Source organism: Bison bison, unplaced genomic scaffold (genome assembly GCF_000754665.1).
Source record: "Bison bison bison isolate TAMUID 2011002044 unplaced genomic scaffold, Bison_UMD1.0 scf7180017864048, whole genome shotgun sequence".
Lineage (NCBI taxonomy): Eukaryota > Metazoa > Chordata > Mammalia > Artiodactyla > Bovidae > Bison > Bison bison.
The window spans coordinates 4,926,947-4,941,897 of record NW_011494620.1 but is presented as its reverse complement, the minus strand read 5'-3'; the positions used below and the strand labels follow the sequence as shown (position 1 = coordinate 4,941,897).

Genomic DNA, 14,951 nt, shown 5'->3' with positions numbered 1-14,951 from the left:
TGACTAACACGGCCGCTTTCAATGTACATGTTTCCACCCTACTCTCTCTCTATCCCACGCTTGCCTTTCTCCACTGCGTCCACAACCCTGTTCTCTGTGTGCGCATCTCTATTCCTGTCCTGCAAATAGGTTCAGTGAAGTCAGAAAGAGAAAAACAAGTATAATATAACAAGTGTAATAACACATGTATATGGAAGTCTTGTGCTTTGTACACCAGGGGCCCCACACTCTGATTTTGCACTGGGGCCCTGCAGATTATGTAGCCTGTCCTGGTTCCAAGTGTCAGAGCAGGAAGCCCACAGAACGGTGAGCCAGCTTTGAACACTCTCGATAGGAAGCGGGTCTCATCAAGGCCGAAACGTCATTTGCGGTCCTTCTTTATCCGAAGGCCACCGAGTCGGTTTACAGCTTGGCTCACCCTGAGTCCCCTGGACATGTCTCAACGACGCGGCCTCCTTCTTGGGGGAGGGGTCCCGGCAGGGCCCTGTCTGTGTCATGTCGCCCAGGCAGGCCTTCACTGGGGGAGTTGGGGTCACTGCCCCCATCACCTGGGTTGGGCCCAGCCTTTGAGAAGCGCGGCTCCAGCTCTGATGGCTGAGGCCGCCTCCCAAGCAGAAGCGTGAAGAGAGCTCTGCCAGCTCGGGTGCAGGAGCGTGGCCAGGAGTCCCACCCCCACACCGCCGTGCCCCGCAGGCAGGAAGCCCCCCGCAGGAGGGGCAGAGAGCCGCTCACCTGGTTCCCACTCTCCCGGATGATCTCAGCTTTGGCACCTTCCGCTCGGCTGTGATCTCGACAAACCAGGTGAACTGTGCCACCTGGTGGAATTCAAAAAAAGCGGCCGTGAGGGACAGCCACAGTGACAGCCCTGGAAACGAGTTCTTCCGAAGGCAGGATGAACACACACGGGCTCACAGAAAGAGGACCTGATACGGAGACTATTCTGGAAGATCTGGACAGATGGTCCCCACAGTCACAGCAGCCAGTGGAAAGGAGAGGGTGGTCCTGGAATCCATGCTCCTGCCTACCTGGGGTGACGGTGCAACTGGGGCAACGTCCTGATTTTCTTTATGGGTCTGAATACACCAAGGATGAGCTTCCCTGGTGGTTCAGGTGGTAAAGAACCCACCTGCCAATCCAGGAGACCTAGGTTCAGTCTCTAGGTGGGGAAGATCCCCTGGAGAAAGGAATGGCAACCACTCCAGTATTCTTGCCTGGAGGATCCCACAGACAGAGGAGCCTAGCGGGCTACAGTCCAGGGGTCACAAAGATCAGACGTGACTAAGCACACACACACATAAATCAAGGATAAGAAGGGTCAGTCTTGGTCACACCCGCATCCCTAGCATCTCATAGGGAATCTGACACACTGGTCTCAACCCAGCTGCCCTTTAGACCCACCTGGAAAGTTTTTAAAGCTCCCGGCCTAAGGATGGTTTAAAAGCTCCCCCAGGTGAGTCTAATGTTCAGCCCAAGTTGAGAAGCCCCTAATATGTAGCCAGAATTTAACAAATATTTACTAAATGGGTGAATCCATAAACGGCACTCAAGACTATTCCAGCAAAAGTCACACCATCATCAATCAAGGCTTATTTAAAGGGGAATGCCTTGGCTGCGGCAGTTAAGACATAAGCATTATGGACCCTGCTTTCCTCACCTAAAACACCCGGCTTTATTAAATAGGGTCTGTTGCACAGGAGGCTCCAGGCAAACCACATAACAGCCCCTCAGCTTGATCCTCCTCCCAGCTCTTCAGAGTACCTCCCAGTTGCTAAGATGCAGTTAATCTTCCCCCTGCTTTGACAGATAATTAAATACAGCTCCAAATGGCACAATACTCCCCTGGAAAATGCCTAACTTTGGAGAGAAAAAAATCTCAAGCATCTTGAAAAGTGATAAATTCCAAGGTTTATTTCCCCAACTTCTGCCGAACATCCATTTCTCCGGAGAAGGGGCTCTAGAGAGGCATGGCTGACTCTTCTAGCCACCACAGTACTGTTGAGTGAGCCGGGACAGTTGAGCTGGGGCAGAAAATTTGTCATTTACCGGGAGGAAGACTTCAGCTGATTGAATAATGTATGGGCATCCAGAGAGCCTCTTTCTAGATCCAAGCTTAGGGAGGAGAGAGAGGAGACAGTTTCCAGCTGCTCAGACTCCAGAGACTGGAAACCAGGAGCAGCAGGAAGGAAGAAGGAAGTTCACCGCATCCCGCCTCCCCTTATTCTGGGGGCTCTGTTCTCAACTAGGGTCCACAGCCAAACTGCGACGGATTCCCAGTCTCTCTCCCACCCCATCCCCCCACCCCCATTCTCACTGAGGAGACAGGAACTAGGGACCAGGTGTCCAAGTTTTGTGTTTTTTTTTTTAAGTCTCCACTGGTGATTCGGATGCCTAGGGTTAACTGGAGCCCCTTACTGTTCTTAATCAGAAAACACTGCCATGTGGACGGGACCTCAGCTCTCCTGTGAATGAATGAAGTGTTGAGGAGAGCTTCCTCCGGTCACTCACTCTGTCCACCTCTAGTCTGAAGCTTAATGCAGCAAAGGTCCGTCTAGTCAAAGCTACAGTTTTTCCAGTAGTCATGTACAGATGTGAGAGTTGGACCAGAAAGAAGGCTGAGCACCGAAGAAGTGATGCCTTCGAACTGTGGTGCTGGAGAAGACTCTTGAGAGTTCCTTGGACAGCAAGGAGATCAAACCAGTCAATCCTAAAGAAAATCAGTCCTGAATATTCATTGGAAGGACTGATGCTGAAGTTCCAATACTTTGGCCACCTGATGCAAACAGCAGACTTATTGGAAAAGACCCTGATGCTGGGAAAGATAGAAGGTGGGAGGAGAAGGGGGCAACAGAGGACGAGATGGTTGGATGGCATCACTGACTCCATTGACATGACTTTGAGCAAGCTCCAGAAGATAGTGAAAGACAGGGAAGCCTGGCGTGCTGTAGTCCATGGGGTCACAAAGGGTCAGACATGACTGACCGACTGAACAACAAGAGAAAGCCGGCAGCTGTGCCAGTCAGCACGGGGTCCCTGTCCAGGGTGCCTGCCTGTGCCGGCTGGGGCCTTCCTGACCCGTGTGTGACACAGGGCCCTCTCCCCAGTGTGGACTGGCCGCAGGCTGCCCTTGGGGCCCAGCACACACACGACTTAGCAGGCTGCTCACCTCGCTTGGCGATCTCCATGGCGGTCGCTTTTCCGATGCCACTGTTCCCCCCAGTGACCATGAAGGCTCTTCCGGGAACTTGGACCTCCAAGTCATCAGGGACAAAGTCCTTGGACGCAGACTCATAGCCACTCCTGGAAGCAGCAGACCCACAGAAGGAATGGACATTAAGGAGCAGGGAACACAACCTCCTGCAGTGAGAAGGCCCAGTCCTGGGCTGGACGCAGTGCTCTCCCCACACATCAGACAGCCCCTTCCGCCCTGGGACCCCGCTCTCCTCCCTGGTCTTGTGAACAACACCATCTTCTCAGAGCCTATACCATTAGCTTCCTGAACTTCTGAAAATACCTGGAGATTCCAACAGTTTGGCAGCTAAACTATTTTTCTCTGCCTCTAATACCAGGAGGTGCCCCTGCCCCTTAAAACATTCTTTGACAGGTTTTCTTATTTTTATTTTTTGGCCTTTTCCCCCACGTTGGGGCAAATGGAGAGGAGCTCAGGAGACCGAGAGCATCATGCCCACTGCACCCCAGGACAGGTGTCCCTCCCCAGGTATAGAAGGACCACAGCAAAGTGGGGAGATGTGCAATTTGGGAATGAGGAGGGGCAGGTGCAGTTATGTGAGGGCTGAATCCCTTGGAGGAAGCAAGGCTCCTTCAGGGCCACAGGGTGTGTGCTGAACACCTCGAGGGGGCGCCGTTCAGGTCATAATGATGGCCCATTTGCATCAGGACAAGTTTCTGCCGGATGACAGCAAAGCACAATGAGAAGGAGGTGCTTTTTCCAATTGGCCCAAAGGCATCATATTGGTCAGAAACAACTCTGGGGGACTTCCCTGATGGTCCCGTGGTTGAGCCCATGCTCCCAATGCTGAGGGCACTTGTTTGATTCCTGGTCAGGGAACTAAGATCCTGCATGTTTCGTGGTATGGCCAAAATAAATAAGTAAAATGAAGAGATAGAGAAAGAAAGAACTCTGAATTCTTCAACTGCTTCTCTCTGCTCTTTGAGACTCCTCGTCTACCTTGACTGTCCTGAAAGTGAAAGTGAAGTCGCTCAGTCGTGTCCAAGTCTTTGCGACCCCGTGGACTGTAGCCTACCAGGCTCCTCTCTCCATGGGATTCTCCAGGCAAGAATACTTGGAGTGGGTTGCCATTTCCTTCTCCAGGGGATCTTCCCAACCGAGGGATTGAAGCCAGGTCTCTTGCATTGCAGGTAGACGCTTTAACCTCTGAGCCACCAGGGAAGCCCTTGACTGTCCTAGTAGTCAATATTTCCTGGTTACAGAATCGGCTGGGGGAATGGAGAGGGGTTGGCAGGAGACCCTGAGGTTAGAGCTCCCCACACACCGACAGGCTAGGGGTCTCAGCCTATATCTCTAGCCCAAAGAGCTGATTCCCTGCAACATAGAATGCAACTCGTTTCCCCTGGAGGTTCTGGAAGGTGCCCTGTGCCCTTCCCATGCCCTGTTTATGCACAGACTGCCAGCAGCTGGTCTCCTGCCTCACATCCTAGTATAGCACAACTGCCAACTACATGCCTGGACACCGGTGAAGAGGGCCAAAGAATGTTTATGAGCTCAGGTTTGGTCTGAAGTCATTGCCACAGGGGCGGTCATTGCCCCTGGTCTCACAGTCAAGAGACCAAGAAGAATGTTTTTGCTGCTGTTCTCACCATCTGGAACTCTTCCAGACATCCGGGGCAGCTTTTCATCGCCTAGGCTGTGAGCAGCCCACTTAGTGGGGCAAGCAAGACTTCTGACTGTTCCAAGGCTTCCTGAAAGGCTGACTTGAAACTGAACGTAATCTCAGTCATAAAGCCTTTGGATCCAACAACCTGGATTTAAATCTCAGCTCTGCGTCCTAACAGCTGTGCCGTCTCCTGTGTTGTTTTAACCCTTTTGAGCTCCAGTCTTTTCATCTGCACAAAAACTTCTTGGGCAGCCTAGGTGAGATAATTATGTAAAGCATCTATCATATGCTTTGAATAAGTTAAGAACTCAATCCCAGGTGACTCAGTGGTAAAAAACCTGCCTGACAATGTAGGAGACATGAGTTTGATTCTTGGATCAGGAAGATCCCCTGGAGAAGGAAATGGCTATCCACTCTAGTATTCTTGCCTGGAGAATCCCATGGACAGAGGAGCCTGTTAGTACTATTAGTATAATAATATTAATATTATTACTAGTATTAATAATAATATTAATATATTTCATGTTCAAAACAGCTCATTTGCTTGCTCCCCTGCCCCTTCCCTCCCCTGCTCACCCACTAGTCCTTCAAATCATTAGGGACTCCGAGAGTAACTTAAACTATAACTAAAGATGAAGCTGGAAGATTTGTTTTGCCTCACGGGTGGACATCCCAGAATCACTGTGAAAAGATTTTCCTGCAAAGGAAAAGAGGTTTCTTGGAAAGAACCCAGGATCAGGGAATCAGTGACGAGGGGCCCAGGCAGGAGAAGGCACTGGTGGGGAGGGAGAGAGAGCTTTCAAGAAGAGCAGGCCACAGAGAACACACCCCAGGTATGCCCCACAGGGACCAGGCCCCAGACCCCTCCTCACAGCTAGAGGAGACTCTAGCCTCTGGGTTACCACGTTGATCCTATTAGGGAGTAAGTTTTGCTGAGGGTGGCTCCTGCGGATTAAACGTCTTCCTCAAACTCCAGGCTGTGAGCCAGCTGCCAAGTGGGTGGAGCCAGACTGGCCTACAGGACACGTCATAACTCCCTTTGTCCTCTGTCTTCAACACTGGGATTCCACCCTGATCCACTCTGATCCAATCCGATGTTAATAAGATTTAGCTTTTTTCTTATCCTCCTGCCCTCTCTTTTTATTTTTATAAACTCCTCATATCAGTTCTTATTTTTCAGATGCAGAGAGAGGTAAATGACTTACCCAAGACCATGGGATGGTAGGTGATAAAGCCCACAGGGGTTTCCATGCTCTCTACACTGAGCCTAGGAGTGGAGCTCAGCCTCACCAGTGGTGCTCAGAAGAGTGGTCCCCAGACAGGCAACATCAACATCACCTGGGAATCTTTCTACAGAGCCGGAAATTTCAGGGTGAGGCCCAGCAATCAGTGGTTTCACATGCCCTACAGGAGGCTGATTCAAGTTGAGCAATCGCTGTACTTAGTATTTCCTGAACCCCTGAATGTAAGAGTCGCCAGGAGGCAAGGTCCTCAGCACGCTTCCCCCATTTACCCAACACGGAATTTGCTAAGGTTCCACCCACACCTGCTAGGTGCTTACAGTCAGTTGTTTTTTAATTGCCCCTGGTAATTCTTAGGTTCAGACAAAGTTAAGGAAACTGTGTCTAGATCCTGCTGCCTAGGGGCCCAATATAAGGAAGCTTTATAAAAATCCTGGTGTGCCAAGAAAAAGCATTGTAAACCCAAACTACAGACTCTCATTGGAATCAAAGTAAGGTATTGTCTTTCCCTCCAATTCACAAAATGCACAACAGCAGGGAAAACCACCTAAGCTTACACCCCTCCTACCCCACAAAAGAGTCTGGGGAGAGACTTTCAGAAGTCTGCTTTCCTGTGGGACAGGAAGCTGACTCAAGCTCTTCATGCTGCATTCTGTACAACCTGGAAAGATCCCGCAAATAGTGGTCACTACAAGTACACCCCTTTGAAAAAGAGGAGGCCATTGTATTCACCTAAATTCAGTGGGTTAGGGTTGACAGCTACACTGTTGCAAAGAAAAGCCAATTCTGAGTCCTTGATAGATCTGTTTCTTTGACTTTAACCTTCCTTTCTCATTGCTTTTGTTATAATCATACATTATGACCTGCCCTTATAGTTGTAGTTTAAATTATACAGGGAGCCCTGCCCCTCTGCCTAAAGAGATTAACACGTACCTCCTTCCAGGAGATATTTGCAAGATAATGGTTTTTACTTCCTCAACTCCTCCCCTTCTCTGTCCTATAAAAGAACCTCACACCCAGACCCCAGACAAGATGGTTATTTTGAGATATTAGTCTGCCATCTTCTCTGTCAGCTAGGCTTTCCAACTGTATTCCTGGTTAATGGGCCTGTCATTTGGCAAGCAGACTGAAAGTGGACTCAAATTTGGCTTAGCCAGCCTAGAAGCCTTGCTGCTTGTGGCTACCTGGCCCCGGGTATGTATCAGGGAATACTGGGGCAAGGCCTTAGCAGCTGCTGGAACTATTTGTTCTGAGGATCTTCCCTTCAAGATTTCCTGATGTGGCACCAGCTTCCCCAGTGCCCGGCAGTTGAGGCAAGAAACTGACGTTGATGGGACTAAATTTTGTAGGGTAAGTCTCTCCAGTGTGCACGCTGGAAACATACCCCCACCTCAATTTGGGGTTTTCCTTTAGGGGACAAGCCAGTTTGGTTGGGGTACCCTGTTGGGGGGGGGAATTGTTGTTGGACTGTACCTGAGCTGGAACTGGTTCACTGGGGAACTAGTTCTCATGCGGGTAAGCCTATCCTAGTTGGAATTAGTTCATTTGTTTTGTAGGATACGTTTATTTACCTGATTTGGGAACCTGCCCAGTTGGAACCAGTTTATTGGGGAACTAGTTCTTGTGGGGTAAGTCTGCCCTAGTTGGGATTCTTTGATTTGTAGGGTAAGCTTGGGAGTTGGGGGCCAATTTGTTGGTGTATCAATGCTGCGATTTTTTTGTGGAATTTTTTATATTGGAATTGCTATTCATCTTTTGTGTTGTGGTGTGGTTATACTTTTAAAAATGGGAAGTATTCCATCTATAAATGGGAATTACTCCATCTATCTTGAAGGAGAGCCCTTTCGGGCATATATTGGATAATCGGGCAAAATAATATAATTGTAAGCCTATGACTATGCTGCTATAATAGGGTGTGGACCCCATATATGTTAGGATCAGAAGAGCAACGGACCCTGAATGGCTCACTCAACTATTAGGTTATCTCACAGTTAGAAGTGTTTTGCAAAAGAGCAGGGAAAAGAGATGAGATTCCATACATAGAAGCTATTTATGCTATTGCATCAGGAGAAAAAGGAGTCAGAGGACTACCACCTTACCGTGCAGAGGTCTGAGAGAAAACCCAACGGGGTACACAATGGGGTAGACGAAAGAGCTTAAACAAAATTTGAGAGATAAAACAAAAACCAGCTGAGGATCCATCACAGTTTCTAGAAAGGACTTATCAAGTTTATAGGTGCTACACAGATATAGACCCTGAGGCCCCTGAGAATGTAAGGATGATAAATATGGCCTTCACCAGGCAAAGTGCCCCAGAGATTAAAAAATTATAGAAATTAGATAGTGTATTTGAAATCCTTCTCAGTTAGTAGATGTTGTTCTTAAAAGTATTCAACAGCAGGGAACAACGACAGAAGCAAGGAGATGTGAAACGGAATGAATACAGGTTTTCTGGTAGCAGCACTAAAAATGAGTAACCTAAGGAGGGTGCACAGTGGCTCAGTGGTAAAGAACCTGCCACCAATGTAGGAGATGCGGGTTCAGTCCCTAGGTCAGAAAGACCCGCTAGAGAAGGAAATGGCAACCCACTCCAGTATTCTTGCCTGGAAAATTCCATGGACAGAGGAGCCTGGCAGGCTACCGTTCACGGGGTCGCAAAGAGTTGGACACGACTGAGCGACTGAGCACACATGAAACCTAAAGGTAGGCCACCACTGGGGAAGGAAGAGCATGCTGACTGCAAGGGCAAGGACACTGGAGAAGAGATTGCCCTAAACTAAGACAGGAGCCCCAGGTCACTCTGACAGTGGGGAACAAACTGATTGACTCTAATTGATACCACTCTCCTTTGTAAATTAAGGGCTCGAGTAACATTTCCTCAGAACAGCTTGACATCAGGGTACCACCAGGGCCTTTTTGATCTCGTGCATTTGGGGACTATGGCTCCAACTTAGGGAGCTTCAGCTCCATTTGGCGGGGCTTTGGCTCAAATTTGGGGTGTTCTCCCTGTGAAGGGAAATAAGGTGCTTTGGACAAGGGTCACAAGCCTAGTGGGACTAGGAAGTCACATTTGGGGCAGTTTTGCCATTTGACTCTGAAGGTGACTTTCTGGCTGGCAAGGTTTTGGTTTGATTTGGTTACTTTGAGCACAAAGATTTCTAGTACTAATGGCTTGAGCTAAAATGGGAAGCACTTCCTCTAAGGTTCCACTCCCACCTGGGAGCCCCTTGGGAAGTTTTAAATGACTGGCTGAAATCTAGGGAAGATCCTCAAAAGTGTTTGTAAATAGGTTACCGAAATGGGAAGCCATTGGTCTGACTAAACTAGGCATAGCTGATATTTAGAGCCTAGCAGGATTTTTGGAAGAGAACTTCTCTAAGCTAACTTTCCAACATAGGTAAATGGGTATGTCAGTCCTTCAATATCATTCAGGCAGCCACCTAATTCTTTGAAGAAAAAAGGAAAAAATAACTGTCCTTGTTTTAGGACCAGAAGTATGGTTCCAAAAAAGAATCCAAAACCCACTAATCGTTTTACCACTCCCAAGACCTTCCCTGTTTATCTTAAGAGGGAGTTTGTAAGTATTAATACAACTTAGCAACTAAAAAAGAACAACAAAGTATTATAAAGGGGAAATGAAGTTATCCTGAGGAAAAAGTGTATCTTTGCAAATGTTCTACCTGGTCTTCTCAGGAGCCTGTATCTCCACCATATTTTTAAAATGCAAATTTTGAAAAAGAGAGTAATTTGGATTTGCTTTCCATAAACATTAGTAAAAGGAATTTAGCCATCTAGACAAGTGAACTTAATTTATTCCATCTGCCAGAAACCCAATTTTAATCTGACCTCTTTTGTAGACTGATGGGTTTTACATTGCTGTACCCAACTCAGGGCTGAAATCTTGAAATGAGAATAGAATTTGGCTTTTCTCTGTTAGAGAGACAAGTTCTGTTAAGATGTCAAACTACCTTTGATAACAGATTTTAAGTTCTTACCTTTTAAGTGATCTACTCTGTATTTGCCTTTGAAATCTTTTATTGTTACTTTGGCTAAGTGAATAACTATTGTTTCACGGTGACTTACAATCCTGTTGTGTTTTAAAACCCTTTTGATGTTGTTTTGACAAAACTTACCAAATCAAATTATAATAAAGTTTCTTTGACCTCTAGCAAAACTTCGGGGATGTTTCAAAGGGCTTTTGAAACACCCCGAAGAAACATTAAACTCATTAGGTTCACTTGGTATCTTAAATTACAATGGGAAGTGTTATCAAATGAGTAATAAATCTTCTTTGGTTATATTTTATGGTAAATGATATTCTAGAGATTATATGAAATTTTGATGTGTCCTGCTAAAGTATTATCATCATAATTCTGGTTATTATCTGAAAGTGTGGCATGTCACAGCAGTAACTTAGGTGCTTTAAATGTGGCTTCTTAAGTCTTTTTTTTTTTTATTATAGATAGTTATGATTTCACTTTGATGCCATTGCAAAAACTCCTCCCCTTCAAGAAGATTTATAAAAAGGACTTTTGGATAAATGCAATTAATTCTAATGGCTTCACAAAGCTGTTAACAAAAAGGATTAGTTACAGGGGAACTGAGTGAACTGGTAGATATGGTTACAGTTTTTGTGGTTTCTATATAAAGAAAATTACTGGTTTAAATCTGTTTCCCAGGGGTAACGAAAATCTTCCCCTTAAACTAATTAATCATTGTTCTAATTTGGTCTTTGTTTTCAAATTGTTTGTGCTTTGTGCCTCCTTGATGCACCGTCATTGTCAATTTCACTAACTGCATTACTTACATCTTGTCTAATTTCTAAGATTGTTGTCTCTTACAATACCCAGGGTGTAATCAGGCCTTAAACAAAACTTATATGGCTAAAAACATAACATAAAAATCATTGTAATAGTGTAATTCTAAGTATGGGAAGAAGCAATGGGAGGGAAAATGTCTCCTGGATCATAATCAGGCGCAAGATCCAGAGAATCTTTCCTTATTGATGGGGGTCGAATCCGAAATTTAGCAGCTAGAGTGGCATATCAAAGAATTTTTTCCTGATCTGGGATGAGCCTTCCAGCACCGTGGGACAAGATTTGATCGTGAACTGTCTCCCAAATACTGGTCAAATTCCTGACCAAGAGGGGAGGAGCTGAGAAATGGAATTTTCCCTGCCATATCAGTCATCTGCAATTGGAGCCTTCCAACATAAGCCAGTGAGCCCTGAGGAAACTCAGCCTATGAGAACACAGGATTAACTGCCCCAGATACCTGAGGGTACATATCAAGGAAATAATTTTAAAGAGCCCTGACTCTTGCATCTTCCCATACATAGAAAAGCCCTAAATTCCTAAACTTAAGATGCTGCCTCTGGGTTTGAACTTCAGTATGCTACAGATGTAAAGTGGACATTATCCAAAGAGGAACGAAGAAAGACAAATCTCAACATCTGGAACACTGGCTGCAAACACTCCCCAAAAGATCCATCTGATGAAGCAGATAGAACACTTATCACCCTCTTTTTTCCAAGATTGTTGAAGGGACAATGATAGTGGGAAATATTGCAGGGAAGAGCCAATTCTGACTCCATGATGGATCTGTTTCTTTGACTTTAACCTTTGTTTTACATTGCTTTAGTTATTATAATCCTACATAATGATCTGCCTCAGGGAACCCTTCCCCTCTGCCTGAAGGAACACATCCCTTCCCTGAGGTTGGCCATTCCAGGAGATATTTACAAGATAATGGTCAGTATTTCCTCAACTCCAACCCCTCTCTATCCTGTACAAGAACCTCACATACAGACAGGCAACCAAGGTGGTTATTTTGAGACTTTAGTCTGCCATCTTCTCGATCTGTTGGCTTTCACAATAATAGTCGTATTCCTTGCCTCAACATTTTCTCTCTGTTAACTGGCCTCTGTATAGCGAGGAGACTGAGCTTGGACTCAGTAACATTTCCCACATTTTCTGCAGCACTGCCCCTGAGGAGGGTCTGCACTTTTTCAAAAAACACTTCTGCAAGCCGAGAAGGGAAGAACAGCAGCTGTCTCCCCTTGGAAAGATGCCTGGAGTCCTGGGATGATGGAAATTTGCCCAGGTAGCCTTGCTGCTGCTGCTGCCGCTGCCAAGTCGCTTCAGTCGTGTCCGACTCTGTGCAACCCCATAGACGGCAGCCTACCAGGCTCCTCCGTCCATGGGATTTTCCAGGCAAGAGTACTGGAGTGGGCTGCCACTGCCTTCTCCCAGGTAGCCTTAGGAACTGATAAAAATACTGATAAAAACTTAAGGCAGGGAAGAGAGGAAGTCTCTTATAGAAGAGGGTTGCGTAAGAGAAGAACCTGCAGGATTTTTTTTTTTTTTTAAATAAAATATCAATCTAGGCCCCAGTGCACATCAATTGAATCAAAATGTCCACTGGGAGGGCCTGAAAGCTGATATCCTCAACAATTTTCTGCCGGTGATTTTTGGTTTCAAACAGGGATGAGAACCACTGGGAGAGACTAATTCTAAGATTAAAATCCACCTCCCAGAAGTGGCCACCCCTCAAAGACCACAGTGAGCGGGCGGGTCGACTGGGGCACAGCCAGGGTGATCACGGGGCGATTGGCGGGGGAGGGGGGAGCGGGGCGGGAACCATCAAGCAATGTTCAACAAGCTCACACTGGACGCGTGGTCTACACCCGCCCTGAAACTCGTGCCCGGAATGTTCCAGCTGGAGGGAGCGGTCACAGTCCACAAGCCGCATTTTATTAGTAAGGACAAAAACACATCCAGGAAAGTACTAAGCGGAATCTCAACTAGCAATTTAGAACTAACCCCTTCTGACGCCGAAAACAGCCCCAAGGAGACAAGAGCCAGAGCACGCCCAAGCGGGGTGTCCAGGCAACGCCCAGGAGGCTCGCAGACCCCTGGGCCGCCTGACGTCAGTGGGTGGAGCCCCGCGAGTACAAGCCCCGCCCCTGGGGGCCAGCCAGGCCCAAGAGCGCCCCCGGGTTGGATCGTGGCTGCAGCAGGTGGGCTGCCGGCAGGCGAGCGCCTCCGTCGCTCGGTGGGTCCGAGTGATCGCCGGGGAGTCGCGGGCGCGTTCCCGCTCATCCCGCCTACCCGCGCCGAGGCGGGCCGTGTGACGGCCGCCGGGCTTGCCCGCCCCCGGGCCCCGGGCGCCGGCGCGGTACCCCGTGCACCCTTACTTGGTGTATTCGCGCAGCCCCTTGGCGAACCACGCGGCGCTGCGGTAGAGGAGCATGGTGGGCAGGGCGCCGCACGCAAGAGTCCTGCGGCCCCGCGCTCCCGGGCCCCTGCCCCGCCCTTCCGGGCCCGCCAGCGGTTACATCATCGCAGTTATGTAAACGCCACGGCCTCCGGAGCTGGTCCCCACTGGGAATGCGGCCGGGTCTCGGTACTATACGGAGCGCGCCCCCCACGGCCCAGACCTGCCCTGCCCTGCCGCGGCTCTGGAGAGCGCCCCACTCCGGCCCGGGCCTCAGAAGGCAGCGGGGAGGGAGGGCAGACCCTGCAGGGAGGGTCCTCACGGGGTGCAAGCCGGCGTCAGTACCTGTTGGGGGTTACCTGCCAGCTGGGTATCACTGGGACGCAGAGCTGGCACCGAAACACACCTCCTCGAATCTGATGACCCAGAAAATGGTGTGGACTCAAAACGAGGAGGCTTACTGATACTGAAAAGATGCCTCCATCTGATGGGTTTTAGCATAGGGGTTACTGAAAAACTAGTATTTTCTAAGTTTCCACCTATCTTATTTCACCAAATACTTGCAGTAACTCAGCGGAGGGACAGTGCTTCATCAGCAGGTGCGATAAGTCTGTAAGGTGCTCACAGTGACCCGCCTGGGGCAAGGCAGACTAGATCTCCCTCCTGAGAGGTGAGTCTGTCTCCGAAGTACAGGCTTTTGCCACAGTTCTGCAACGTCATGTAATGTCAGGAAGGAGCCCTTTATCGCTTTCAAATCTTCATCCGCCTCCCCAATCCCCCGAGGCCAACTAAACACACAGTGCAAGTGGAAAGAAAAAAAAGCATAATGGCTATGCCAACCCACACGCTAGACTAGTCACCCAGCCCACTCTGGGCCCCTGTTACGTAGGAGTCAGGCACCCTTGTCCCCATCTGACCTCCATCTCTAACTCCGTTAGGAGAGCCTCACTCGGTTAAATTCTATACTAGTTTACCAGACTCACCCAGAGACTGAGCCATTCTTACATAAGATGTGCAGAGACCAGCTGGTTTAATGGCCTCATTACCTACAGTAGAGGATATAGGTTCGCTGCCCCCTCCCAAGTGGGCGTATTTTTAATTCAGGATACCTTTTGAAATACATTTCCCCAGAACAGCTTGCTCCTCTGAACAGGACTGTGAGGTTCCCCTGCATTGCTCGTCTTCTTGCCAGAGCGATGAAAAGGAGTTTAAACAAGTGGCATTCTGCAAAGCCACCCAGCCTGATGTGACTTTTCAATGCCAGTCAGGTTGGACCAGGAGAGCATTTTGGACCCCCAGAGTTACACAACTGCTTTGTACCCTCGGCTTTGTGTCAGTGATGGAAGAGGTACCAGTCTGTTCAAACTCACCACCTCAGGAAATGTGCTTTTGGCTCACAGAGCGGGTGAGACGTTCTTGTGAACGACACGGTGTATTGAGGGCATCAGCAGCACCTTGCTGTAAAAGGTTGGGTGGAAACTGAGCTCTCTCAACCTGCTGTGTACATCCCGGTGTGCTGCAGACCTACTCTGACTTAGTTTTCTTATTCGCATACAGTGGGGATGAATATGTTCACTTCATGGGGCTGTTGTGATGATTAAATGCATTTGTAAAGAGCTCAGCAAAATGCCTGGTTATGGTC

The 14,951-nt window shown here is 48.2% G+C and overlaps 1 protein-coding gene across 2 annotated transcripts in view; it reads right to left on the bottom strand.

Annotated features, from left to right (window-relative positions):
* DHRS12 (dehydrogenase/reductase (SDR family) member 12) overlaps positions 1-13,430 on the bottom strand; it is a 40,550-nt gene extending 27,120 nt beyond the window's left edge. Inside the window, exons 1-3 of one of the 2 annotated variants that reach the window (XM_010835668.1) lie at positions 13,290-13,430; positions 3,164-3,297; positions 733-815 (exon numbers count right to left, since the gene is read on the bottom strand). In XM_010835668.1, coding sequence (XP_010833970.1) covers positions 733-815; positions 3,164-3,297; positions 13,290-13,345 — 273 coding nt within the window. In that variant the 5' untranslated portion in view covers positions 13,346-13,430. The remainder of the gene's footprint in view (positions 1-732; positions 816-3,163; positions 3,298-13,289) is intronic. The other variant, XM_010835669.1, reaches the window with a different exon arrangement.
* Positions 13,431-14,951: the final 1,521 nt, after the last annotated feature.